The sequence below is a fragment of the Centropristis striata genome, chromosome 11 (genome assembly GCF_030273125.1).
Source record: "Centropristis striata isolate RG_2023a ecotype Rhode Island chromosome 11, C.striata_1.0, whole genome shotgun sequence".
NCBI lineage: Eukaryota > Metazoa > Chordata > Actinopteri > Perciformes > Serranidae > Centropristis > Centropristis striata.
Genome location: NC_081527.1, coordinates 7,767,637 through 7,795,451, shown reverse-complemented (window position 1 = coordinate 7,795,451; position 27,815 = coordinate 7,767,637). Strand labels below are relative to the sequence as shown.

Here is a 27,815-nt window from a genome sequence, read left to right as displayed (position 1 = left end):
TTCATATTGAAACATATCAGCTTGTCAGGAACCAATTTTTATTAATATCATTAATAATGTGTCATCAGCATCATCAATGAAATGAGTTAGTCTGTTTAAAGCAGAATCAAGTGTGCATTCATTGCCCTTCTTTTCTTGATGAACACGTCAGTTCCACAAAGCGAGGAAGAAGAAGAAGGAAGAAGGGGAGGGGGGAGGGGTCAAAGAGGGCAGGGACTGCAGTGAAGGAGGAAACGCAGGGAAAACGACGTCTGGCGGAGCAGGAATCTCCCCCTTCACTGGGATATGATTGGTTTTTCCCTTGTGCAAGAATGACAACAAAAAAAAAAAATCAAAACAAAAAGAAATTCAAAATGGTGCTCTAAAAACAAAGATGAGAGAGGAAGAAGGGGATTGCTTGCTGGGATGTTGTGTTGGCTGTTTGTGTTGTTGTTGTTGTTTGTTGTTTTTTGTTCCGTAAAGCCACGTTAGGATTTGATGCAGTCGTCGTCGTCAGAGGTCTGGCTGCTGCTACTGGTTTCGGACTCGGAGCCCTCCTCGACGTTCGCCTCCGCCACACTCCTCCAGGGGGTGAAGTGGAGGGTGACACCCCGCGCCCTCGGGAGAGCCCCGTTCCTCTGCATGCCGTTCCTCTTCAGCTGGTCGGAGGACACACACAGCAAAGCGTGTTAACACATTTAAGCCGGGAAAGTATTACTGCATTTATACCATTAAAAACGGTTGCAAAATATTATGCATTTTTTCTAGGGCCGGGATTTACCGCGTTAATAAGATGAATTATTTACACAAAAATTAACGCCTTAAAGAAATTGACGCATTTTAATCGCACTTCTTTTTTTATTATTTTTTTTATTTTTATTTTTTTAATTTTTCCAAACTTCTCTTCTCTCTATTGGTTTTTTCTTTCTTTCGTTCACATACAAAAAGAATGTAGATGTTCATTTATGCTTAAAATCAACACGAAACAACAGAATGATAGTAGAAAAATAAAAACAATAAAAAAAAACCCCACAAAAAACAAAAGTAGTATAATAGTCCATAAATGGCTGCCATATTGTGTAAAAGGTATCTATCTTACCTCTCAGGGTGAATTTTATTTTTTCTAACTGCAAATGTTTCATTATATCATTTATTAAAGCTTGATTGACTGGAGGATTTTTTTGTTTCCAGTTCAATCGCACTTATTTTTGCACCGCGGAACGTTTCTCACTGGATGAGTTTCAGGCGGACCGATTATACTGGAGCACCAACTAGCGTTGATGAGTTCAGACAACAACAAACCACAGTGAACATGAAGGAAGAAGCTGATGAGACCTTTGGTTGGCCCCGTGGATGATGGGACATTTAGTTACTAAAAACCAACGGATGGAAGCGTCGATAAGAGCATGGTTGTGTTGCTATGCAACAAGGAATTCACATATCACCGCAGCACATCCAGCCGCAAGTATCACCTCAATGCTAAACATATAGCAGCTAGCGGCTAGTGTGGTAGCTAGCGTGGATTGTGTTTTACTTAAAAAACCAAAGTATTCTAGTTTACAGAAGGTCTACCTACCTATAGGCTACCTGAATTTATGAAATGTACTATATTTATTAATATGCTATTGCTACACTTAATGGCAAAAATTGCACTGGTCTGTTGGACTTGAACAAAATAAACAATATTTTTGTTGCTTAAGCTTATGTATTCAGTCATTATTCAATGGTATACTAACAAATCCATGTGAAAAAAATTACTTCTCACTGTTCTATATATATATATATATATATATATATATATATATATGCGATTAAAATGCAATTAATTTCGATTAATTAATTACAAAGCCTCTAATTAATTAGATACATTTTTTTAATCGAGTCCTGGCCCTAATTTTTTCATTACACCAGCTCAAAAAAGATACCGTGGAAATGGAGACACCTGCTGGAGGTTTTGGTATTGAAGGAGCTAATAATTTCCATGTTTTCTGGAACTGTCAAATTATTCAAAGGTATTGGGTTGAGATTCATCATCATGTGCAGAGTGTGTTCTCAATTGTTTTCCTGTTTTTATTTGAAACTGTGTATCTCTGTAACATAATACTAGACGGCTTTAGTAATGGAGACAAAAAAAACTGCTTTATATTCTTTTAGCAGCAAGCAAAAAGATCATAACCAGAAGATGGCTCAAGCCTGAGCAACCAAGAAATGAGGACTGGATCAACATTATACAAGAGATCTACAAAATGGAAAAAGGGACTTTTTAACTAAAATTGCAAATGGACTTATATGGATCTATATAATGTGTTATTTCCACTTTTTGAATTGAATTACTGACATAAATAACCTTTTCTATGGTATTCTAATTTATTGTGATGCACCTGTATATATAAAAAAACCCACTAAGGGCACTTTCACAACCCAAGTCTGTTTGGTTCGTCCCAATCAGAGTGAAACTGATACATTTGGTTCGTTTTGTATTTAGTCTGGTTTGATGTCACAGTGCAGAAATGTAAGCAGACAAAATTCAAAAGAAAGGTTTGAAGAGGGGCATGTACGAAGGTGGAGGGCTGGAAATGTAAAAATTGGGAAAAATGTAAAGAAAGCAACGTGGAACAGAGCGCAAACCTAGTACCTTTAATTTTACCGGCTGTAATCTGCTCTGGTGTTCAGACCAAACTAATTTGGAGAGAAATGCTCAGAAGGAGCTCCTGTTGAGGCTACCAACAAAGTACATAATTAGTTATTTTGAGCAATATGTTGATAATTCTGCAATGACAAATTAGCTTAAGATCAGTGGTAGAAACAAATGTATTCTTTATAATATCTTTGTACGTGTCACCACGCGGGTAGCCCATAATCCACTGCATCTTGGTTAATTTCCTTTAACTGGGTTGGATTCTGGTCTCATTACGTTCACAGTGGAATCGAACTAAACCCTTTCTGCTAGTGGTCTGGGACCGCTTGTTTTGGTGCACCAGAGTACAATTGGAGCGTTCACAAGCAACTAAATGAACCGTAACTAGGATTTAACCACCAGAGTTTGATTAAAACGGACTAAACTTTGGGTTGTGAAAGCGCCCTAAAACAGACACGAGGTGCTTCGTTCTCCGTGTGCTCACCTGTTCAGTTTTAGTCTGGAACTCTTTCAGCTCGTCCTCAGTCAGAGGCAGGAAGTTGTCATCGTTTTCTGGGTACTCCTGCCAGCCCATGGCCTTCAGCAACCTGCAAGTGGAACGCTCTGCTTAGTTTATCATCATGACTGACAGAGAGAGAGACACACAGCTGTTGTTTGATTTGTTTTTATTTTTTCTTCTTCTTTGCTGGGACGGTTAGATTGAATGAATGATAGATTGATTGTAATTCAATGATTGTAAATATTGCTTTTTTTATTGTTATTAGTTTTTCTTTTCTTTTAAAATGAATGATAGAATTATAATAATTTATTGTAAATATTGCTTTCCTTACTGTAATCTTTTTTTTTTCTCACGCTTGCTTTGGCAATATGTACAGTGAATTGAATTGACAAAGACAGACAGACAGAGAGAGAGAGAGAGACAGAGAGAGAGAGAGAGAGAGAGAGAGAGAGAGAGAGAGAGAGACAGACAGACACAGAGAGACAGAGAGAGAGAGAGAGAGAGAGAGAGAGAGAGAGAGAGAGAGAGAGAGAGAGAGAGAGAGAGAGAGAGAGAGAGAGAGAGACAGACAGACAGAGGGAGACAGACAGAGAGAGAGGGAGAGACAGACAGAGAGAGAGACAGAGAGACAGATACAGAGAGACAGATAGGGACAGACAGAGAGAGAGAGAGACAGACAGAGGGAGAGACAGAGAGACAGAGACAGAGGGACAGATAGGGACAGAGAGAGAGACAGGTGTAAAGTCTGTTCAGGCTGTCCTACCTGTGCTCTGCCTCCAGGGAGCTGGACAGGTGTTCTGTGTCTGAGTCACTGAGGGAGTAGGACAGACCGTTCTCGTGGCAGACTTCCTCGCTGTAAGCTTTGGGCTCTGGGGTGCTGCTTTCACCCTGACAACATTCACACAGACAGACAACACACTTAGAAAAAAATAAAAATCTTCCTCCAAGTGTAAACAGTCTGACACACGAGTGATATAACATAAACAGCTCTGTGTACTTCTTTTTGATGTTATACAATGTTTTCCTGTTGACATTAGAACAATAAATTCTTAGAATTTGTTGACCCTGGACGCCTCATCATGGGACCTGCTGACCACCAATTCCCATATCATTTGCAGGATTTACAGCAGCAAAATGAAAAAGAACACAATGGCTATTGTCTTTAAAAGCTATAAAACAAAAGGCTAAAAAAATACACTATATATATATATGTTATAGTATGGGCCTCAGCAGCATTATTTTATGTGTGATATTTGATCATAACAAAGTAAATGTTGCTGTATTGTTGTACAGCGATAGAAGGTTCTAGTTGCCACATAAACAGTCATGGTGAAAAAAAATATTAGACCACCTTTGTTTTCTTCATTTTCTTGTTCATTTTAATGCCTGGTACACTACAATGTTTAAATCTAGAGTTTGGCATTTTGGCCATCGCCAACTTAGTTTTCCTTCATCAGAAGTGACCATATTTGGACGAGAGGATGGAGCTGAGGAGGAGTGAGGGTTGGCTGCCATAAATATGAATATAAATGCCTCTATCCCCATTAACAGGTTGCTGTGGTTGCGGCTTGTCAGTCATAATCTAGCCGCACCCTAAAGCAAACCCTGATTTATCTTAGTTTACCCCAAATGGGACTATAATTTACAAAAATGAACATAATGCTGCATTGAAGACTAGAAACTGTCAAAACTAACGACATGTGAGAAGTTGGGTCATTTCCTGATAGACTTCAGTGTTTCCTTTAGGACAGATTTTCTGACGTGCATCCCCCCAGGAAAAAAAAGGACATTTTTAACTTAAATGCATCAATCTTGTGCACTTTGAGAGCTAAACACAAACAGTCGGGAGGTACCGTGACATAAAATCTTTAGGACCCCCGGAGAATTACTTTTTTCAATAAAAAGCCCAAATTTGGTGCCTCTCACACATTCTAATGCCACTATTCCATCATATACACTGATCTTAATGATTGCACATTTTATTAATTATTGTAAAGTTGTTATATTTAAGGCATCTTATTCTGACAGTTTTCTTGTAAATTCTGTGGTGGATTCTGTTAACACACTGCTCTTATTCTGAAAGCTGCATGTGTTTAGCGACAGGAAGTAATTCAGATCGTTTTTCACAGTTAAGCCTTTGTTATTAAAGCCACATTAATTGTAAGCTAATGTTAGCTTGTGGCTACCAAACGGCGTATGCAACAGATTGTTTGGACCTCGTAAACCAGCTGGGTATATTCAGTGCGTGTGTAAGTGTGTGAATGTGCGTGCATGTCTCGGAGGAGGACAGAGAGGTGGGGGGGGGTCGGGGGAATGAGTGGCTGGCGGGTCATAGACACTCTGCTGCTATGGCAACACAAGGGCGTAGAACTTTACATCGTGAAAAGTGTAAATATACTTTAAGGCTAGTTCGTTTAACCCATTTAAGCCGGGGGCGCTGTTGCGTTATTCTACCATTAAAGCCAGGAAAGCGGATACGTCATTTTGTAGTATTTGTAGTTTTTTCCACCTATTTTCGGTCTCTCGGCCAATGAAATGCATCAGAATACATGTGGGAGTGTCGCAATGCAACATGTTGATTTAAAAAAAAAACTTTATTGAAGGTTTGGTCAAATAAACTCAACTTCTCATGAAAGCCACAGGTATGAGCTAATGAATTTAATTTCTATCTGCTACAGAGGCTTTTTATTATTTAGTAGGAAGCGTTGACACTTCTGTTGAATTTCCAGAAAAACTTCAGGTTTTAGGGGGTTATTTTAAAATCGCCCATAGGTTTTACAGGCATTTTTTCCCAGGAGTTTTAGGCCTAAATGGGTTAATAAAAGGACAAGATATAGACCTGTTATATAGGAAATGTAACCTTAAATGACTTCTGTTGTGATTTGAGGCTCTATAGAAAACTAAATTAACTTCGTCAAGGGTATCATTTCGTCAATGATAATGGTAGGGGAAACACTGGACTTTTATACAATTGGACTTCTTTTTGCAACCAGCCCCCTGCTGGCCATCAGAGAAAAATGCAGGTTCAAGGCACTTAGGCACTGGTTTCACTTTTCCTGAGGCTGCATCCACATTCTTAACTGTTGCGCTGTATTTTGGCTTAATTTTCACAAACGGTCACAAACTGCGGCCTACCTCTCCTGATGTTCCGGGGCTGCTGCTCGTCGTCAGCTCCCCAGTGCCCTCGTCCTTCAGAGCTCGCAGGAACTCGCTCTTACGGTCCGGACCGCGCCGCATCAACTTCAGCCTTGACGGGGCAATGTCTATGGGAGGAGTCGTGCTGGAAGGGTGCTGCACGTGTGACAGAGCCACAGGAAGGGAGACAGGAACCGGGAGAAGCCATGAAAAGAAGAAATGCATGTTAATATACACTACCGCTCAAAAGTTTTAGAACACCCCAATTTTTCCAGTTTTTTATTGAAATTCAAGCAGTTCAAGTCAAATGAACAGCTTGAAAGGGTACAAAGGTAAGTGGTGAACTGCCAGAGGTAAATAAAAAAAGGTAAGGTTAACCAAAACTGAAAAATAATGTACATTTCAGAATTATACAAGTAGGCCTTTTTCAGGGAACAAGAAATGGGTTAACAACTTAACTCTATGGAGTCTTGGGCTATTTTGTCCATTTTTGAATTCTTTTCATGTCTTTGTAAGTCATTTTGTGTCTTTTTTTGGTCATTTTGTGTCTTTTTTAAGTCATTTAGTGTCTTTTTTTTGTCATTTTGTGTCTTTTTTTGGTCATTTTGTGTCTTTTTTTAGTCCTTTAGTTCGAAATAAAATGTGATTTTGAATCTTTTTTTTACTTTCAAAACACTATCATGCTCTAAAGAATTTCAAATGTTGCAAATGTGCATTAATTTCAGAGTACACTGAGACATTAAACTGCATCATTTTCAATTTAATTCTGGAAAAGTTGGTGTGTTCTAAAACTTTTGACCAGTAGTGTAAGTCTTTTTTTTTTTTTCAACGGGGACACAAATTTATCAGCTATGAAATCTATTTAACCAGTAACATTTTCCGATAAGGAAGCACAACCAATTATTTAAGAAATTGAATCAAACTGTAGCTGTTGCAGAAAAGCTGTTCAGTGTTACTTTCTCATTAAAAAGAAATAACAGTTTGTGTCGTAGGGAACAACATTTTACTACACTGGACAGCACATCTACTGCTGCAAAGGAAAACTTCATGTGCACATGTGAGTAAGCATCTCAGTCAAAAAACCACACCAACACATAATTACTATGTTTAGATAAAACCTGTGATTTACTCACACAGTCACGCATGCAGCCAAAAGAGCTAAGAATTCAGTCTGCTGTACTGGAGCGCTACACGTTTGCTTGCTGTGCAGTTTTACGTGCAAGTCTGAGTAAAGTGCATCGTGTTGGAAAACCCCTAAATTTCTGCTGTAATCACAGACATGAAGGCATTTGTTCGTCTTTTTACCTCTTTCGGGGTGTTGTGCTGTGGTGCACTGACTGGGGTGCTGGGTTTGGCTGCAGAGACGGGGCTGGTGAAGACTGAATCTCGGCCTGGCATGTGAAGGCCGGACTTAGTGATCTCTCTACCACCGGATTTCCACTGGGTGCTCTGGAAAAAAGAGGACACGTAATGAGTTTCTGTCACAAAAAGAGACTGCTTCCATGACAGCAGAGAACCTAGATTACTGGTGTTGATGTACATTATACAAAGCCTGTTATCCGTTTGACACATTAAGACCGATGTCCGCCTAGAAAAACACCCTCTAAAATCGAAGCATTGTGTCAAGACAACCTCCCAAAACCTGAGGGTTTTCTGAAAAACTGAACAGAATGTTGTTTCCAAAATAATTCATTTCTCAGCTTCTGTAGCGGAAAAGAGACATGAAATAAAAACTATCTGAAAGCTTAAACCCTTGGTTTTAACAAGCGTTGACATACTTTTTAAACATCAATAAACAACAAAAAAACTATGAAAAATCTATTCCACTGTGTGGCACAAAGAAAAAAGTGAAAGCCAAATTAAAAAAAACAACAAAAAAAAGACTGTCAGTAGTTGTGCAATAACTATATGACAGTGTTTTCACAGTTAGTGTGCATCATCATCCTGCTGTAACACATAATAGTCTGAAGCCCCTTTCATAGTGCCATTTCATGCCGGGACATTTACGGCTCTGTAACGTCTCACTAATGAACTCGCCAGAAGTGGGATCAAGTGATCCCACCAGTGGTGCGAGACCACTATGAACGGCCCGTCCCGGCAAGGCCGAATATTTTACCTCGCGTGTGATATCTAACACGAACCTCCCGCTTGGTCCTACAGTCATCAAATCTCTGCTCAGCAGCTGCACAACAACTGCGGACGCCGTCGCTAACTGTACTCAGCGTCCATCGCTTATTGTAAACAAACCGGCATCGCTAACTGTGCACAGGGTGTCCGGTGCTTGTTGTAAACAAACTGAGGTCGCTAAGTGAACACATCCTGCTGCAGCACATACACACTGTACTACTACAGAGCTAACGGTTAGCCTACTAGCACCGTGTTACTGCGCAGCACTGCTGCTGTTCTGTCACACGTCACTATTGTCTGCTCCCAGCTCGCAACGTCAGACTGCACTACGAAAGGGCAGAATATCAGGCCTTCGCAGGATCACTATGAACACCCTAAGGTGAAAAGCTGGCACAAGTCTTTACGGCAATATAGCGAGATGTTTGCAGGACCGCGCATGGAAGGGGCTTGTGTCATCATCAGATTTATTGTTAATAATCCTGAACTTGGTCTGTGTCGCTCCCCTCACTCAGGTAGCCGCCACTCTATGTCACAGACGTATGTGAGAGTTTTGGATGACTTCGTCACTGTTCAACTTTATTTTCAATTCTTCGGTGTGAAGGCGTAGAAGAATGTTTTCTTTGTCTTGTCTATTCCCCTTCCACACGTGTATTTCAGCAAATCACATTGCATTTAATCAGTTATGCAAGGCGGTTGGACAGACTGATCTAAAGAGCTGGTTCTGTGGTTGGAGCCAGGTTGGACACACTGGAGGAGGTGGTGGAGAGATGACCTGTCAAGATGTTCCAGGCCATCTTGAAATACCCAGATCATCCGCTACACAAAACCTTTATGGACCAAAAAAACAGCAGTAGACGGCTCCTCTCAAGAGATTCAAAAGATCCTTCTCTCCTACAGCCATCAGGCTGTCTCATTCTAACAGAGCTAACAGAATTTCTCCTCAGGGATAAATAAAGTAATTTTGATTTGATTGATTTTATTTAATAATGACCGGATCATCCAAAGCATGCATATACGTCTCTCCTGATCTAAAAGGCATATACACGCAAATGTTACATCCAGTCTACATGGGTTAATATTAGGGCCGGGACTCAATTAAAAAAATTAATCTAATTAATTAGAGGCTTTGTAATTAATTAATCAAAATTAATCACATTTTAATCGCATATAAATATTTGACCTGAGAACAGTGAGAAGTATTTTTTTTCACATGGATTTTTAGTATACCATTGAATAATGTGCGATTAAAATGCGTCAATATTTTTAACGTGTTAATTTTTGTGTAATTAATCAATCTTAATTAACGCGTTAAAGTCCCGGCCCTAGTTAATACAAACATTCTTAATTAGTTTATCCTGCTAAAAGAAATCGAACATGAGTCCTACTTTGGTTGGGGCCACAGCAGGCTTTGGGACCAGGTTCTTGTAGATGCTGGAGCCCGCAATGGGAGCTTTGCTGCCGTTGGTGGGCAAGGCGCCAGCAGTGGCGAACCCCGCGGAGAAGGCCGTGCTGGGGTCCTCCTTGGAAACCTTCTTGATAACCAGCATTTTGGACACCATCTGTTTGCCACTAGGAGGGTTTTCTGCAACAAAATCAGTGATGAAATGTTACAAAATGAACTACTAAACTAAATTAACAAGAGGCTGATAAAAATGTTAAGCTCCGTTTAAGAGTTTAAATCCAATCTGGACTGGGAGGTCTTACCCCACACTCCAGCGTGGGGAGCCACCGCTCGCATCTGAGTCCCAGGCTTTCCAGTTGTTTCAGGGTTGAGGGAAGGCTAAAGAGACAAACATTATGCATTATATACTGGAGCATTCACGCTATGAACATTCAAGTTGTTTTAGTATCCAAGAATGGGAGCATGTTGTTGCTGACAGGATTAAGCCTGATGTATGGTGCTTACAGTTTTTTAAACAATAAATTTCAAGCACTTTTAAACCAAAAATCTCTCAAAGCCTTTCTCATTACATTTAGGTTGTTCCTATAGATGCAATTGAGAAAAAAAGAAAAATGAAAATATGAAGTTACCACCTGTTTATGTTGACTTTATAGGTTTTGATCATGATTACATAATTCTTTATAATAAATTCAAGCACTTTTAAACCAAAAATCTCTTAAGTATACTGTCATGAGGTTTAATTTAAAAAATGTCTAATCACTTTAAATTGATCATGTTTTTTTGTTAAATCACCTGAAAAGTAACTAAAGCTGTCAGCTTAATGTGGTGAAGTAAAAAGTACAATATTTGCTGCAAAAATGTAGTGAGGTAGAAGTATAAAGTCACATAAAATGGAAATATTCAAGTAAAGTACAAGTACCTCAAAATTGTACTTAAGTACAGTACTTGAGTAAATGTACATTCCACCACTGGTTAAATCCTGTAACACTTTTTCTTTTGTGTTAGTTCTCTATCAAATCTATCAAATCAGCAACTTTTCATCTGTGTTTCTTACAGAAAAAAAATGTCCTCTAAACCAAAGCTTATTTCTCACTATCTTCCAGAAGTATGGACATATCTTTAATGTGGTAATTTGGAGGAATTTTTGACATTTTTTATGAATTCTCGATTGGTTGAAAATCAGTGTAAAAGGTTTGTTCCACCAGGTCACTTTACTCTTTTATTTTATTTGCACTATCTCTGTTTACATCCGACCACATTAGGCCTATATTAGGCCTTCTGTATTTTTTCTATATTATAGTAAATATGTCAAATACCACTCATACTATACTGTGTATAGTATCCAAGAATCGGAGCATGTTGTTGCTGACAGGATTAAATGGTGCTAACAGTTTTTTAAACAATAAAATTCAAGCACTTTTAAACCAAAAATCTCTCAAAGCCTTTCTCATTACATTTAGGTTGTTCCTATAGATGTAATCGAGAAAAATAAAGAAAAATGAAAATATGAAGTTAGCAGCTGTTTATGTTGACTTTATAGGTTTTGATCATGATTACATAATTCTTTATAATTTCCAGTATAATGGATCAACAGGTGTTTTCTAGCTACTAGCCGCCTTAGCTCTTCAAATGTGAGACGCTAAGAGACAACAAACAAATAGGTGACAGAATTGTTTCATTTTAAATGTAAAGGATTTCTGGTTTAAATGAGTGATTATGTGGATGATGAACACCAGATTATGTTGACAAACAATTTGATTCAAATTAAAGTATTCCTAATCTTGAAAACATAAAAGGTGAAAATGGAGCATCTTCCAAACTCACTTTGCTTGAACCCTGATGATTGGTCAGTGAGGGGAAACTCTTGTGATGCAAATACTCCAATATAAACATTCTGATATAATAATATTCATAAGACATTTTATTTGAAATGCAGTTTACATTAGAGGAAATCTCAAAGTGCTACAGGTTAAAAGCATAACAGTCTAATTATAAAAAGGATTAAAAAAAAGGAAAAAAACGGCTAAAAACAGAAGAAAAAGTATACTTATACACATACATAATCTAAAAACCATCTAGACGGGAGGAACCAAAGGTTTTGCTAAAAAGGAAAGTTTTTAGTCCTTTTTTAAAAGTGTCTATGCAGTGTGGTGCCCTCAGGGTGTCAGGAAGGCCGTTCCACAGCCGTGGGGCAGCAGCACAGAAAGCCCCGTCTCCCATAGTTCTAAATAGCTTTCCCACTGATATTAAGTACCGTATTTCCTCAATTTAAAGCCAGGCCCCTATTAATGACCAGCCTCATTTAGTAACCGGGTGTAAAAACAATTTTTAGTAAATAAAAGCCGGCCTCTTTTATAAGCCGGGTGTCTTACCGGTGTTATGTCAAAGTCTCCTGCTGTCCTCGTCATTCTCTGTAAAGTCGAGCCGTTTACGTACGTTCTTCTGGGCTTTTTAGTAGTTTAGACATTTTAAATCCTGCTTAAAATGAACATTCAGCGTGCTGTTCATTGTTTGTTTACATCCCAGTACTTCCAATATGGCCGACATCCGGGTAACTGGCTACAATGCGCTGTGTAAAACACTCTAAAAAGTGCTGGTCAGAGCTGCTCTGATTTTCTTTTTTTAATAATAATAATAATAATAATAATAATAATAATAAGCCTCCTTAAAATAATAGCCTGCCCCTTTTATTAGCCGGGTCCCAAACTGATTTTTTATTAATAGAAGCCCCGGCTACTATTTGAGGAAATACGGTATATTATCTTTCAACAGAGCTTTGAACACTGAAGAACTTGTTATGGTCAGTAGCATGTTTAGAAATAAAAACACTGAAGGTGATCTACTCACAAAGTCCTCTTCCACGAACTTCAGCTTGTCGTCCTTGCCGTCTTTACGTTCCTCTTTGGGGAACTTGTCCTGGTACGAGGTGCCCTTGCGGGGATGAAAGTTGCCGTTGCGCTGCCGGTGCCCCGCCTGCCTGTCCCTGTCGACCCCTACCCGCTTGGGGTGGCGTCCCTGGTGGTGGTGGCCGTCCTGGGCACCCCGCGGCGCTCCGTGCCAGCTGGGTGTTTCCTTCCAACAGGAGCCCCCTGCCAGCCCGCCATGCCCTCCTTTGGCCACCCCCGAGTCCACTGAGTCATGCCTCAGAAGCAGAGAGGGCTGCTGCCATCCGTCACCTGCACAGAGAACAAATGCACAGTGTGGATAAGAATAATGTCGTCAGCCCGCAGACGTATCTTACTTCATTGGAAGGATAAGAATCCTCCCTCCCCTAAGTCTTGGCTAAAGGATCGAATGTAATTTCTACATTTAGAAAAAATCAAGTAGAATATTAGGGGGTGCTCCGACAAATTTTATAAAACTTGGAATCCCATTGTTTCCTTTATGGAGTCAATTCCATCCTAAAATGATTAACCCATTTAAGCCGGAAAAGCATTACCGCATTTCTACCATTAAAACCGGGGGCGCTGTTGCGTTATTCTACCATTAAAGCCGGGAAAGCGGATACGTCGTTTTGTAGTATTTGTAGTTTTTTCCACCTATTTTCGGTTTCTTGGCCAATGAAATGCATCAGAATACATGTGGGAGTGTCACAATGCAAAATGGGACTTTTCCAGATCTGAAATCATGGCGGAAGACGACTATAGCGGAGGGAGCTCAGATATAACAACTATAAGCTCTAAAATACTTTTTGAATTTCATTTCTATCTGTTAAAGAGGCTGAAAAATCGATTTAGTAGGCGCTGACACTTCTGTTGAATTTCCAGAGGGGGTTCTAAAAGGGGGAAAACTGGGTGAAATGTATGCTTACTGACTGAATATGTAGTAAAGCTTGACAACCCAATAAAGATATATATGGAGAAAAAAAAAGAATAATGTGGTAATGCTTTAATAAGAACCAGTGATAACTGGATTGAACAGTTACATCAGTGCGGTTTCCCTTTTAACTTGCTGAAATAACATCTGAACAACTCCAATCTTTGTCAGTTATGAACAGTATTCTCCAAGTGAGACTGTAAGCTAATTAAGTCAAAGAGAATCAATTATTCTGCCTCAGATGGAGGTTTTTGTGACACTGGCACTAGGAAAAGTGTCAGCATTTGATCTGCTTTCCTGCTAGCTGGTTGGTTGGGAAACTAGCACAATGTTAGCGAAGACTCAGTGTTTTTTACCAAGTGGAAAACACCAAGCAAAACATAGATTCATCGGCCACGGAAATACTTTTCTAATTGACACTGAATCCACTTAAAGTAAAACTAATTCTGTACAAAACATGGCACTGAAAGCTTATTATGTGGATTTGTAAAATGTGGGATATCCTCATGAGTCAACTTCATGATGAGGTCATTTTTAATCTATTACAGGTCCAATGAGATTTTGCATTCTTTGGATATTGGTGACTAGAGCCTGAACAATATGGGATTTTTGAGACTGACACAGATACTGATTTTAGAGTAGAGTTTTTAACAGGAATGAAAAAAGATATATTTTGTGGATTGTGCACTGATTTTTCACCACTCTGCAAATGTAACCAGAGAGCTACTATCTCATAACTTAAAACTTTTTTAGACAATATTCAGCCAATTCTATAAATGATAACTGAGCAAATAAAGAGTACAAAGGTATAAAATAAACATCAATTGCTACTGTCAGTACGGACTATTAAAAAAAAAGAAAAAGAAAAAAAAAGGGAAACTAAATGAATCGCTAACACCATTTCTAAATCACGCTATGCAACAACTTGCTGCATTATATATTGTGTGAAAAAGGTTTTCATAATAGCACAGACCAGACAGACAGAATAAACACAGATAATATCAATATACAGCATCTGTCGGTCTCCATTAGTGACATCATTTTGCAAAAATCTGCATAAAGCTTAGTGTTTTTGTTGATTGCAGTGAGCAAAGGCAAAGTGAAGTGAGGGAGACGCAGACACCTGCAGACTGCAGAACAAAATGGTACGGAAGAAAATCTGTGTCATCGGATTTTGAAACGAAAAAGCCATTGAATTTCTAGCACTGAATATTTATGCATTGAAATTATGTATCGGAATGTTTTTCAACGTAAAAAAAATCAACTGAACTGAACCTCGAAAAAACATTCAGATACATAATATCAATGAATACACATTCAGTGTTAGAAATTCAACGTTTTTGTTTTGTTTCGAAATCCGATTACAGTAAGTAAATCAGATTTACTTCCATTAATGGGTGAAGAACCCGTCAAACAGGAAGTAGGGCTAGGCGATATAGACCAAAAGTCATATATATATATATATATATATATATATATATATATATATATATATATATATATATATATATATATATATATATATATATTTAGGCTGAATATCGATAAGCGATATATATCTTGATATTTTTATTGCAAAGTGAGAGCAAATGTTCAGTCAAAGTCAAAGCCAGATATGACATGTCACAAGTAGTTTTATTGAAATTGTTTATTTAACTGAACATAAATTCTGTATAACAGGAGTACCATTTTTTTTTTTTTTTTTTTTTTTAAATCAAGTCAAGTCATAAAGTGCACATTTAAATAAAAAAATATCATAAATACATAAATACTGTATAATAACGGGAGTACCTTTAAAAAAAAAAAAAAAAAAAAAGCTCCATAAAGTGCACATTTAGATTAAAAAAATCACAGTGCAAATTTGAACTATATCGATATGTGCGATATGGTCTAATTCCATATCATATATTATTATTATATTATTATATATATATATATCATATATTTAAAAATATATCGATATATCTTTTATATCGATACATCGCCCAGACCTAACAGGAAGTTTAATTGACTGGAGATTGCTGCTTGGACAGAGTTTTACCACTGAATGCACCTGAAAGCATTCTGAAGGTACAACGACAACATCGTTCATGCAGAAGAACAACGCTGCAGAAACTGAGAAGAAACACAACTGAAATTAAATTTGAGATTTCATCAAAACATAGCAGCTCGATGGCTCTTTAGCATGAATTCCACAAAACAGATCAGCAACAATGAGCTGGCATTTTAAAACTGGCACCACACACAGAAATGCATGCCTACACAATCAGCAGAGCAATCTAGAGAGAAAGGCCAGAGGATGATGTGAATTTGTGTGGGTACAGGAGTCCATATACGTCTATATGTTATAAGGAAATCTCAAAAGGCAACAGGACTCCAACGCCACCTGTCTGCTGCCTACAAAGCTGCTGCAACACCCCTCGCTTCTGAGCAGGTGGCCTCAATTATGTCTTTAACCACTACAGGGACCTCAATTCTGTCCTCTTTCAGCAGAGGTTTGCTGCTTGCCATCATCTTCAACTTCACACAATGACATTCCAGCTGAATTATTTTACAAGAACTTGGCATAACTGGTTCAATGTTTGAAGCATAGCCAGTATTAATCACACCCTGAAGGCTGGATAACAGGGCCCTTTTAGTAGGTAATAGTATAGTAGAGACCATTCAATTAGTCTCAAACTTCTTCCTGCTCCACAACCACTTCTGTCGATGTATAAACCACTAACCATGACCAGAAACTTTAGTATCTGGGATCTCAAACTCTAACTAAATTACTTTAAAAAAAGACACAAAATGACCAAAAATACACAGAATTACCAAAAAAAGACACAAAATTATTTTTTTTAAAAGACACAAAATTACAGAAAAAAACTAAATTACTTAAAGAAACAAAATGACCAAAAAAAGACAAAATTATTTAAAAAAGACAAAATCATAAAAAAATACCAAAAGACACAAAATTATTAAAGACAAAATAAAAAAATAAAAAAGACAAAATTATTTTTAAAAAAGACAAAATTACCAAAAAAAGTTATTAAAGGGACCTTCCACACACAAAACAGTAAAGTGCCATTCATATAAAATTCACATTAAACTTTCATATTAAGGTGGGGGCCACAAAATATCATCAAGAGGGCCGCAATTGGCCTGCGGGCCGCTAGTTTGAGACCCATGGATTAGTATCTGGGATCGTTCCAAAATCCATACCATACTATTTAGTAAGCCAGCTGCATCTCAATACATTAGAATATGATGGAAAAGTCCATTTCCAGTAGCTCAAGTCAAACAGCCCCAACCAAGTATTGAGTCATTTAGATGGACATACTTTTCAGAGACCAATATTTCCATATTAAACATACTTTTTAAAATTGGTCTTTTGTAATATTCAAATTGTTTGAGACACTGAATTTTAGGTCTTCATTAAATGTAAGCCATAATCAATATAATTAGAAATTAAATAAATTAAGAAATTAAATGTTTCATTCTGTGTGTAACGGATCTATACAATGTGTTATTTCCACTTTTTGAATTGATATACTGACATAAATAAACTTTTCTATGATGCTCTAATTTATTGTGATGCACCTGTAGTGTGTCCCAAATCACAGTATGTGAAAAAAGAGTTTGCCAAAAATACCAGGATGTTCTACTGTATCCTGTCACATTTTTGCAATATGCAAGCCAGCCTGCTTTTCCGGCTATTCAACCGTCTGAGCAGTGGAAGATACTGTTGTCACAATGAATCAGCCGCAGAGAGACAGAAGTCAGATATATGATATATGAGCAAGAGTGTCAAAGTCCTAATTATATACAACAGTACATGGTTGGAATGGCAGATGCAATACGTTCAAAAAGAAAGCAAAAATGTGCAATTTGGAACACAGCTTCAGTCCTTATAATCAACCCCCTCAGGTCGCTGTTTGAGATGAATAATGTTGAGATGGTGTAAATACATCCGTTTCTCCCAGATGCATGTCTAATCTTCCCCACAGTGTAACTACATCAGTACACTGTCACTCACTGTCTGATTCTCTCTATTCATGCATGTGTGTTTCCTCTCTCATAAGGTTATTATACTTAACGAAAACTAACAAAATAACGAAAACTAGAACTGATTTTTTTTTTTCCGTTAACTGAAATAAAAATAAAAATACAAGAGTTTTTGGAAAAATTGGAAAATTAACTGAAACTGTACTGTGTGGTAACAAAACTAACTAAAATTTTAGTGAAAATGTCCTTAGTTTTCGTCTTTGTCAACTTTTTTCATACGTAAACCTTTTTGGTTGATATGAAATCTATTTAATCTATCTGGTTTTATGACTTAATAAACTTATTGGAGCTGAGATGGATCAGATAAAGGAAATAAAGATGAAACAATAAACATTTATTGTGACTTTTTTTGAATTTCACACCCAACAAATACCCCATTATAAAAAAACTAAAACTAACACTAAAACTAATAAAAACTAAACTAAAACTAAGCATTTTCCAAAAAATAAAAACTAAACTAAAACTAGCAAACTCACTCTAAAACTACCGTAATTCAAACGAACTGAATCTGAAACAAAAACCTATTAAAACTAAAACTAATGAAAAACCCAAAACGATTATAACCTTGCTCTTTCCACCTAAAGTTACACTCAAATTAGAACTTAAATTGTTCTTTGGCTCTAAAACAATGCGGAAAAACGGCTCCTGTGGTTTATACACATACGATCGATTACAAGGTGCACCAAGCTGCTGTTGAGCGTTCAAGCACTGAATGGTTTTAGTGGTTGAGCGAGCAGGTCAGAGCCTCTAAAGACGATTTTTTTTTTTTTAGCAATTACCAAAACAATTTCAAGTACATTAGCAGCCCTCTGAACAGCTGTCTGTCCTTTCAGGCCTGTATTGTTGATGTTGTATGTCGGTTGTTACACCCTGCTACAGCAGCAGAACAGAGTGATCATGCATTTATTCTTTCTTCGCCCCAACAACAACCAGGTCAACAACAACAACAACAACAACAACAACAGGGAGAAGTGTTTGAATGGTTACCTGCTGGAGCGCGCAGGGAGCCGTTGTTAAAGAAGCCATCAGAGGAGTTGTGGCGGCGGCGGCTCACAGCAGTTCTGCCGTCTCTGTGGTTGTGGGGCTCACCTTGTTTCTCAAGGTTGGCAGCAGGGGACTGGAGGACAGAAAGGGGACACGGTCAGTCAAAACGGGGCTCCACACTGTGACGGTGGGCAATGAATCACATGTCAGGGTGAACTGACGGCACAGGAGAACAGAAAACTAAAGAAACAGGCATTACTTAGAAACAGAGAGTTAAAAAAAAAAAACGATAACTAACTGAAACTGTATTGTGTGGTAACAAAACTAACTAAAATTATAGTGAAAATGTCCTTAGTTTTCATCTTTGTCAACTTTTTTCATACGTTAACCTTTTTGGTTGATATTAAATCTATTTCATCTATCTGGTTTTATGACTAGGGTTGTCACGATACAAAAATTTTCAACCCGATACTGATACTCAGGAAAACATTCGATATTTCATTCGATTCGATTTAACAGAAATATTTTTATCAACAAGAAAAATGCAACATGTAAAAATTAGCAGAACCACAGGTTAAATATTTATAATAAAAAACAGTTGTGCAAAAAGAAACTGCAACTATGATAACAAGCTTCAGATACTCGATACTTTTCAAAATGAGTATTGTATCCGGATACAACGTTTTAGCATCGATACTTTTTTGAGTATCGATACTTTTGACAACCCTATTTATGAATTAATAAACTTATTGGGGCTGAGATGGATAAGACAAAGGAAATAAAGATGAAACAATAAACATTTATTGTGACTTTTTTTGAATCTCACACCCAACAAATACCCCATTGTAAAAAAAAACTAAAACTAACACTAAAACTAATAAAAACTAAACTAAAACTAAGCATTTTCCAAAAAATAAAAACTAAACTAAAACTAGCAAACTCACTCTAAAAACGAAGTAAAATGAACTGAATTTGAAACAAAAAATAAACTAAAACTCGAAACAGGCATTACTTATAGACAATTTTTCAGGCCATTTATTTATCTCTACACTATCTTTATCCTTGTGAAGAAACTTAGATTAGCATAAATCCTCTTCATACTTCATAGTTCCTCTCTTGTGCCCTCAGAGAACTTAAGAGAAACCATCAATGTAGGAATCTATTCTTAGTGAACAAAAACAGACATCATAGGAACTGAAAACTATCTTGGAATGCTTTATCATGAGAAATGTGCCGCTATGGTAGAGATCCTAAAGTCACTGCAGTGACACAGCTGTGTGTTTCATAATATCAGCTGAAAAAAGCTTGATTCCATCTGAATCATATCCCTGTCATCAGCTGAGGGTCAAAGGTCAAATAAGACTGTGTTCTGCAGCCGAATCCCCTGCAAGCTTCATCTCAAGGACTTTTTTTTTTTTATACCTTCCACAGTCAATATGCAGCAATATGATATGCAAAAACACTGCAGGAGAATAAACTGCAGCTTCGACCCCGGCAACCGCATGCCGACTAATCCCAGAAGACAAACGACATTGAGGTGAAGTCATGTGTCAGCAGGACTGTGACTGTGCACTTGTTTCTGTCTTGACTCTTGATTTCACAGACAGGCCACTTGGCTGGGCAACTTCCTGACTCACAGATTACACTGAGCTCTGCACAGGAGAGACACGTTCACAGTTTCAGACGGGCAGCCGGCCGAACACAAATCCAGCCAATCGTTCACAGAACCGAGGTTAGAATAGTTTTGGATTTTTCATTAGTTTTAGTTTTAATTTCGTTGTCATTTTTTGTTTTTAAATTCAGTTAGTTTTAATTAGTTTTCAGAGTGAGTTTGCTAGTTTTAATTTGTTTTTATTTTTTGGAAAATGCTTAGTTTTAGTTTAGTTTTTATTATTTTGTGTGTTTCGTGTAGTTTTAGTTTAGTTAAGTTTTTAGTTTTTTTGTAATGGGGTATTTGTTGGGTTTTAAGATTATTTCCTTTGTCTGATCCATCTCAGCCCCAATAAGTTTATTAAGTCATAAAACCAGATAGATGAAATAGATTTCATATCAACCAAAAAGGTTTACGTATGAAAAAAGTTGACAAAGACGAAAACTAAGGACATTTTCACTGTAATTTTAGTTAGTTTTAGCTAGTTTTGTTACCACACAATACAGTTTCAGTTAGTTATCATTTTTTTAAAAACTCTCATTTTTATTTTTATTTCAGTTAAATATGTTTTTTCAATTCTAGTTTCGTTATTTCGTTAGTTTTCCTTAACTATAATAACCTTGCACAGAACATTCACCCTTCTACATTTGCAATCCCCCTATATTTTTTTACTTTTAAGAGGCATTTTTTTATGACCATTTGTGTTTTTGTACAATGCAAACTAAATGTGGCAGATACAGCTTAGTTCCAGATCCTTAAATGGCAGCTACATGAAAAAAAAGAAAAAAAAAAAAAGAAAAATAACTCTGCTTCTGCGAATTGCTTTTTGAGTTACTCTGAACCTTTGTAGGCGAGAATAAAGTTGGTGGTAAGTTTGGGACAAATTAAACATACTGTAGGTCACTAGGTTAGTACAGTCAGCAGTCTAATCAATGTGCAGGAGATCTTGTTAGATGTCCTTGTGATAACAAACTTAAAAACACCAGGAGGAAACTCAACTCGACTAACTTGGCTAATAAATGTTATCCAGCTTGCTTGTCTGTTAGCAAGCATCTGCTGAACAACATAACACGATAATGAGGTTGAACAGTCCAGTCTTTTTTTTTGTTGCCAAAAATGACAAATATCCATTCCAGTGTTTCCTCTTTATTCATTCTGCAACAGCACCGCTGCAAGTTCATGAATGAGGCAAGTGTCTGCGGTGTGTTCAAATGTCTGTGATAACAGCAGGATAGTTGAGTGTCTGGTACCTGAACTGCTAAAGTCAGTTGAACAGGTGAAGTGAAGATACCGAAACACAGGGGTCTCAAACTTGTGGCCCTCCTGATGATATTTTGTGGCCCCCACCTTGATATGAAAGTTTAATGTGAGTTTTATATGAATGGCACTTTACCGTGTTGTGTGTGGAAAGTCCCTTTAATTACGTTTCTTGGTAATTTTGTGTCTTTTTAAAAATAATTTTGTGTCTTTCTTGGTACTTCTGTGTCATTTTTGGTAATTTGGTGTTTTTTTAGTTATTTTGTGTCTTTTTTGGTAGTTCTGTGTCCTTTTGGGTCATTTTGTTTCTTTAAGTAATTTAGTTTTTTCTGTCATTTTGTGTCTTTTTTGAGTAATTTAGTGTTTTTTCTGTCATTTTGTGTCTTTTTTTGGTAATTTTGATACTGCCTCCCGCGGGCCCCAGGTAATTTGAGTTTGAGACCCCCGCTGTAACATCTTTAGAGGGTAACCAGTTACAAAGAGGCTCGGTAGCGAATGACATGTTAACATGCTGACAAATTCTGTGTTTTCAGCTGAACTACACCATCGAGTATTATTGTTCTCAGTGAAGTTTGCTGGAAGTGATGTAATATAGTCCAGGTGCATCTAATGTGGAGTGCGCACTGCACCGGACATTTAAAACTTCATATCGTAACTAGGGAATCAATTTGGCTTTGTGTGCTCCGATTAATATAGCAAACAGTTAACACAGCAGTCATAATTTACTTTTACTAAAAGCTTGCTCTCCTCACATTTGCTCCTGGTGTTCTCCACCACTGTTTTTGAAGCAGGAAATAACAGGAGTAACAGGCGGACCAGCTTTAAAAGTGACAAGCTCTCTTTATAAATAAATACTGTGAAGTAGATCTTATGTATGCTGATGTGAAGAGTGGTTCACATTGAGTTCATAAAGTAACGGATAAATATTTGAAGAAGGTTTAAAGTGTTACATTTAAGACAAGAATCTCAAGAACAGTAAAGCACTTTGTGTTGCATTTATTGTATGAAAAGTGCTTTATAAATAAAGTTTGATTTGATTTGATTAAAGAATGAGTAATGAAATGGTAACAAAAAATGCCATTTTCTCTTGAGTAATGAGTTTACAGTATAATGTAATGTAAAAGTAGGTTGAGTATTTGTATTTTTTTTAACTCAGCTACAGCAGTTAAGTTGTTTCAGCAAACTGCATCACTTCACTATAACACAGCTGTTGGTGAGTCATATCATTCATTCATTATCCTTAACCGCATGATGACCAAAAACCATAGTCACATATCATGATATACATTTTTAATCGTTCCATCTCCACCATGAACACCTGAAATCAGTTCTTCCAGAAATTAAATTAGGCTGAACTAACAACACAAGAAAGATCTAATTGAGTTTATTTTTGACTGATTTTAATCAAATTTAAGTGGACATCTGGCAAAAAACTAAATTTTATTCAAATTTGAAAATTTTAATTTCTTTTATTCTATTGTTGCATTGTGTACATGTATTTTAGTTTTTACCTTATTTCCTACAACTGTGATATCTGTACAGCACTTTGGTCAACCCCGGTTGTTTTAAATGTGCTCTATAAATAAAGTTTGACTTGACTGATCTTGCAATTGCGATATGATTTAAGATACTGTCTCATTGATTTTTTGAGAAATATATATTCAAATGCCCTGCTTATCCTGCTGCCCCCGCGACCCGGCCCTGGATAAGCGGACGAGAATGGATGGGTGGATGGATATTTAAATGATGATGTGGTGTTTGTTTTGCAAGGATCTGTAAGAAACATAGATTTCAAAGACATAATACTTAGAGTGATATTTTGACTTTTGTACATCTCTAATCAAATCACATTTATATAATCTTTAGTTCATCTACAAGAGCCTACAGGTTTGTCCAAATAGCATTTTTCCCCATAGCCTTTTAGAAAAGCCACTGCAGATCTAGAAATGCTATAAATCACAGAAAAACTAAATTAAATAATCCACCAGTTTGTTGTTATTACAATGGCTTCTTTTCTCCAACGACCAATCTTTTTCATAAAGGTGCACAGTGCCGTGATAACCCTCTGCTGAACCATCACTGACTGCACCGTCAGTCCCTGAGGGTGACTTGTTGCTGACTACACACACTCAGACACACACTGAGGTGGAGAGACACACATTTAAACCATGTGTTAGAGCAGCGACAGCAACAGTTAGCATGTCAAGCTAGGTGATCCGTGGATCATTCGTTCTTTCCATTTTCAATTGGCAATCAAAAATCAAATAATGAAAATTGACTGGTTATTTTGTTATTTGTTTATCATCATAACACAAAAGATGAAAAAAATGCTTGTTTTTCATATTTCAATATTAGGCTCAGATGAAAAATATGAAATGGAAAAACGGTCACCAAGACTGAATTTGATTTTAATATTTAATTGGTCGTGTTTACGTGACCCGGAAGTTTGACTTTGGTCCAGTGAGCCATCATTCGCTTCTCTGTAGTCAAACCAGCCGTCCCTATATAATAATAATAATAATAATAATAATAACAATATATAATGTAGTGTGCCCGTATTGTTATTCTTTATCACTTTTTTTCAGTATAAAACCCTTACCCGCAGAGAGGAGATGACGTATTAATCACGTGAAATAATCAAATTGTATTGCGCCGAAAATATATTTGTTGTGTCGACGTGTGGTTTTCAGTTTCAACAGAACTGTTCACTGTGGATTCTTTAAAATAAAACTCATTTGGGATACAGACTGTACAGTAAAATATTACATTACAAACTTCCGGGTCACGTAAACCCGACCAATTGAATATTAAAATCAAATTCAGTCCTGGTGCCCGTTTTTCCATTTCGTATTTTTGATCTGAGCCTCAGATTGAAATATGAAAAAACAAGCATTTTTTTGTTTTTTTTTGTGTTATAATAAAAACAAATAACAAAATAACCAGTCAATTTTTCATTATTTGATATTTGATAGCCAATTGAAAATGGAAAGAACGAATGATACGCAGATTCTAGGTCTATCAATAACCCTTTTCGTTTCATGTAATTCACTGTGGCACACTCGTGTTCATACGGAGCACAGATGCACAAACGCACCTTGGCAGGCTGGGGCGTGGAGAAGTTAAGCCAGGCAGGGACAAAGTCATGCTGCGCCATTTAGGTCCAGTGTTTCCGGTCAGTGGATCGAGGCATCAAACCTCATGGCCAGGATCTAACAAGACAAATGGACAGCAGGAATGACATCTTTGAAAATTCAGATTCAGCAATTTCCAGCACAGAAACATCAATCAAATCCCCTTTCGCACCCGACTATCTTTGATTTCATGTCGTGTCTTTCAAGTGTTTCGTCTAGCAGCAGTTATTTAAAAATTCACTGCATAAAGGTCTCCCTCAAGAGCCAAAAACAGGCCTATTCTTAGCTGGAAAAAAACAAAGCCTGACTTTCTGCAGCTGTGCCTGTGAAGCCGATAACTGGTTGACAGCCTGGAAAATATCTTGCACAGCATAACACAACTATTATTTTAAAATGTGTGGATGTGACACATCTAGATTGCTCATCATGCTATAAAACCATTATGTGTACAAGGTGGAAAATAAGCACCTGCTACTCACTAAATGTTTACAAATGACTTGTAAAGGACTACAGCTTGACTTGTGCTTTTTATTATTCTATCTTTTTTTTTATCCTGCTGTATCTTATTTTATCCTATTTATATTTTTATTTCTATTACCCTGTTTTAATTGACTGTTTTTACTGTTTTCAATTGTGTCTTGCTGTTTTTAATGTGTATGTAAAGCACTTTGAATTACCTTGTGTTGAATTGTGCTATACAAATAAACTTGCCTTGCCTTACAGCGATTAACCTCATGGCTCCTGAGTACAGGTGCATCTCAATAAATTAGAATATCATAGAAAAGTTCATTTATGTCAGTAATTCAATTCAAAAAGTGGAAATAACACATTATATAGATCCATTACACACATAATGAACCATTTCATGTCTTAATTTAATTCATTTCTTCTAATTATGGCTTACATTAAATGAAGACCTTCAATTCAGTGTCTCAAAAAAAAAAAAATACAATCATGGCCAAAAATATTTGCACTCCTGCACTTCTGTCAGATAATGCACCAATTCTCCCAGAAAATTGTTGCAATTACAAATGTTTTATTCACATGTTTATTTCGTTTGTTTGCATTGGAACAACACAAAAAAAGCAAAGGAAAAAAAGCCAAATCTGATTATTTCACACAGAACTCCAAAAATGGACTGGACAAAATGATTGGCACCCTCAAATTAATATTTGGTAGCAACAGGTAACTCTGTTCTTCTTTGAACCTCTCAACAAAGGTTGAATCAACTTTCCTCCATTTTAACTGGCTGCAAGTATGATTTCTATATTGCCAGCACCTGTTACTTGCCACAGGTGAGTTTAAATACAAATTAAAGGAGCATCACATGCTTGAAAAACAATTATTTCTTACAATTTTGAAAAGGTGTCAATCATTTTGTCCAGTCCATTTTTGGAGTTCTGTGTGGAATGATCACATTTGGCACATTTTTTTTCCCTCTGCTTTTTTTGTGTTGTTCCAATGCAAACAAAAGAAATAAACATGTGAATAACAAAGCATTTGTAATTTCAACAATTTTCTGGGAGAAGCGGTGCATTATCTGATAGAAGTGCAGGGGTGCCAATATTTTTGGCCATGACTGTAACAAAAGATTTAATTTTAAAGTATATCCATCTATATGACTCAATACTTGGTTGGGGCTGTTTGACTTGAACTACTGGAAATTGACTTTTCCATCATATTCTAATGTATTGAGATGCTGCTGTATCTAATCTCTTGGAGGATTAATGGCTCATACAGTAAAAAAAAAAAGGCTGAGGCTATTTGCATTCAGTTCACAAGTAAAAATGCATGTAGGAAAAACTCAAGGTAAAAGAAAACGTGCACATGAATACAACTGAATGATGCCCAACTGCTACAGATATTTATAGTTAATGAATTTATGTTATGTATTTACTTACTTTTTCTTTTTTTTCTTTACATATTCATATTATTAAAAGGGAATAGACAATGAACATTTGGAACAAGAAGCTATTGATACAAAACCCTAGGCTCTGTACAATTTTGATACTGTAACAGCTGTAAATCCATTTGCACTTGCCAATTGTTGTGAAATTTCCTAATAAAAAGATAAGATAAAGTGATAATATAAATAAAGAAAAGTGCACATGGAGAGAGCAAGATATTTGACTTGAACTACTGAAAATTGGCTTTTGCATGATGAGAATGTATTGAGATGCACTGTATATTAATCGATATGTGCAAAACATAGGCCTACTATCTACCTCATCTATAAATTATAGCATTTTCAGTCGCCATTTATTTTTATACTTATTTATAACATACATTATACATACATATACATCACGTCATTGTTCTTGTCCTTGTTTAGCTCGGTATTTTTTAAAATGTTTTTACTCATGTTGTTTTGTGTTTATGATTGTCATAACTATGCACCTTATGCAGTGGCACTTTCAATTTCGTTGTAGTGAACTATATGTAGATATGTATATAGACTATACTGTCTATGCACTTTATGTGTTTTTTAAGCACACTGTTCATTGCACCTTATTTGTTTCATAGCACCAACATTTTTATACTGTATATCTATTTATTCTGCACTGGAATTCTATTCTACTCCTTCTTTAGACACTTTATATTTTATTGTATTTTTATATTTTATTGCTTGAAGTATGCCTAGGTTGTTCTTTTTACTTAATTGTGTTGTTATTGTCTCTGTGTGTAATGCTGCTGCTACACTGTAATTTCCCTGCTTGGGATAAATAAAGTATATCTATCTATCTATCTATCTATCTATCTATCTATCTATCTATATAATGACAATAAAGACTATTTGATTTGATCGATGTGACACAACCACACTATCTCTACTATCACTAAAAACACCTGTATATGCCTGCATGCATGTCAGTGAGTGAGTGAAAACTTTATGGTTACCCCCAGAGTCTGTGGCTCTGAAGTCCTCTGCCTCCTCTCTCGGTGCGGCTGGCCCTCGGGTCCTCAGGCCTGGTGGCACTGATCACAGAGCGCGTGCACTGACAGACGGGGAGCAGCACACCGACGAGCCCCTCTCCACCTCCTCCAGGACAGCGCAGCACCTTCTTCCCCAGAGGCAGATCCCTTCGTCCAGGGTGAAACACTGGGAGTTGGGTCAAAGGGTCGCAGGAATGATCTCGAATGGCGAT

The 27,815-nt window shown here is 37.0% G+C and overlaps 1 protein-coding gene across 2 annotated transcripts; it reads right to left on the bottom strand.

Annotated features, from left to right (window-relative positions):
- Positions 1 to 27,812, bottom strand: gpbp1l1 (GC-rich promoter binding protein 1-like 1). 2 transcript variants are annotated; one of them, XM_059345040.1, is made up of 12 exons: positions 27,570 to 27,812; positions 24,633 to 24,748; positions 18,634 to 18,763; positions 12,628 to 12,956; positions 10,083 to 10,158; positions 9,764 to 9,960; positions 7,557 to 7,700; positions 6,252 to 6,407; positions 3,880 to 4,004; positions 3,102 to 3,204; positions 602 to 638; positions 1 to 550 (listed from the first exon to the last, which is right to left on the bottom strand). In XM_059345040.1, exons 2-12 carry the CDS (start codon positions 24,690 to 24,692, stop codon positions 468 to 470), a joined length of 1,440 nt encoding a protein of 479 aa, XP_059201023.1. In that variant the 5' UTR covers positions 24,693 to 24,748; positions 27,570 to 27,812; the 3' UTR covers positions 1 to 467. The 2 variants fall into 2 exon arrangements, with proteins under 2 accessions (XP_059201023.1, XP_059201022.1); XM_059345039.1 differs by having other exon boundaries at positions 1 to 638.
- Positions 27,813 to 27,815: the final 3 nt, after the last annotated feature.

Coding starts and splice junctions, on each gene's coding strand:
- gpbp1l1 (XM_059345039.1), bottom strand. CDS start 24,692: ATGGCGCAGCATGACTTTGTCCCTGCCTGGCTTAACTTCTCCACGCCC. Junction 4,005..6,251: donor GCCCCGGAACATCAGGAGAG/GTAGGCCGCAGT, acceptor GAATGTTGTCAG/GGTGAAAGCAGCACCCCAGA. Junction 639..3,101: donor TCCAGACTAAAACTGAACAG/GTGAGCACACGG, acceptor TCCTCCGACCAG/CTGAAGAGGAACGGCATGCA.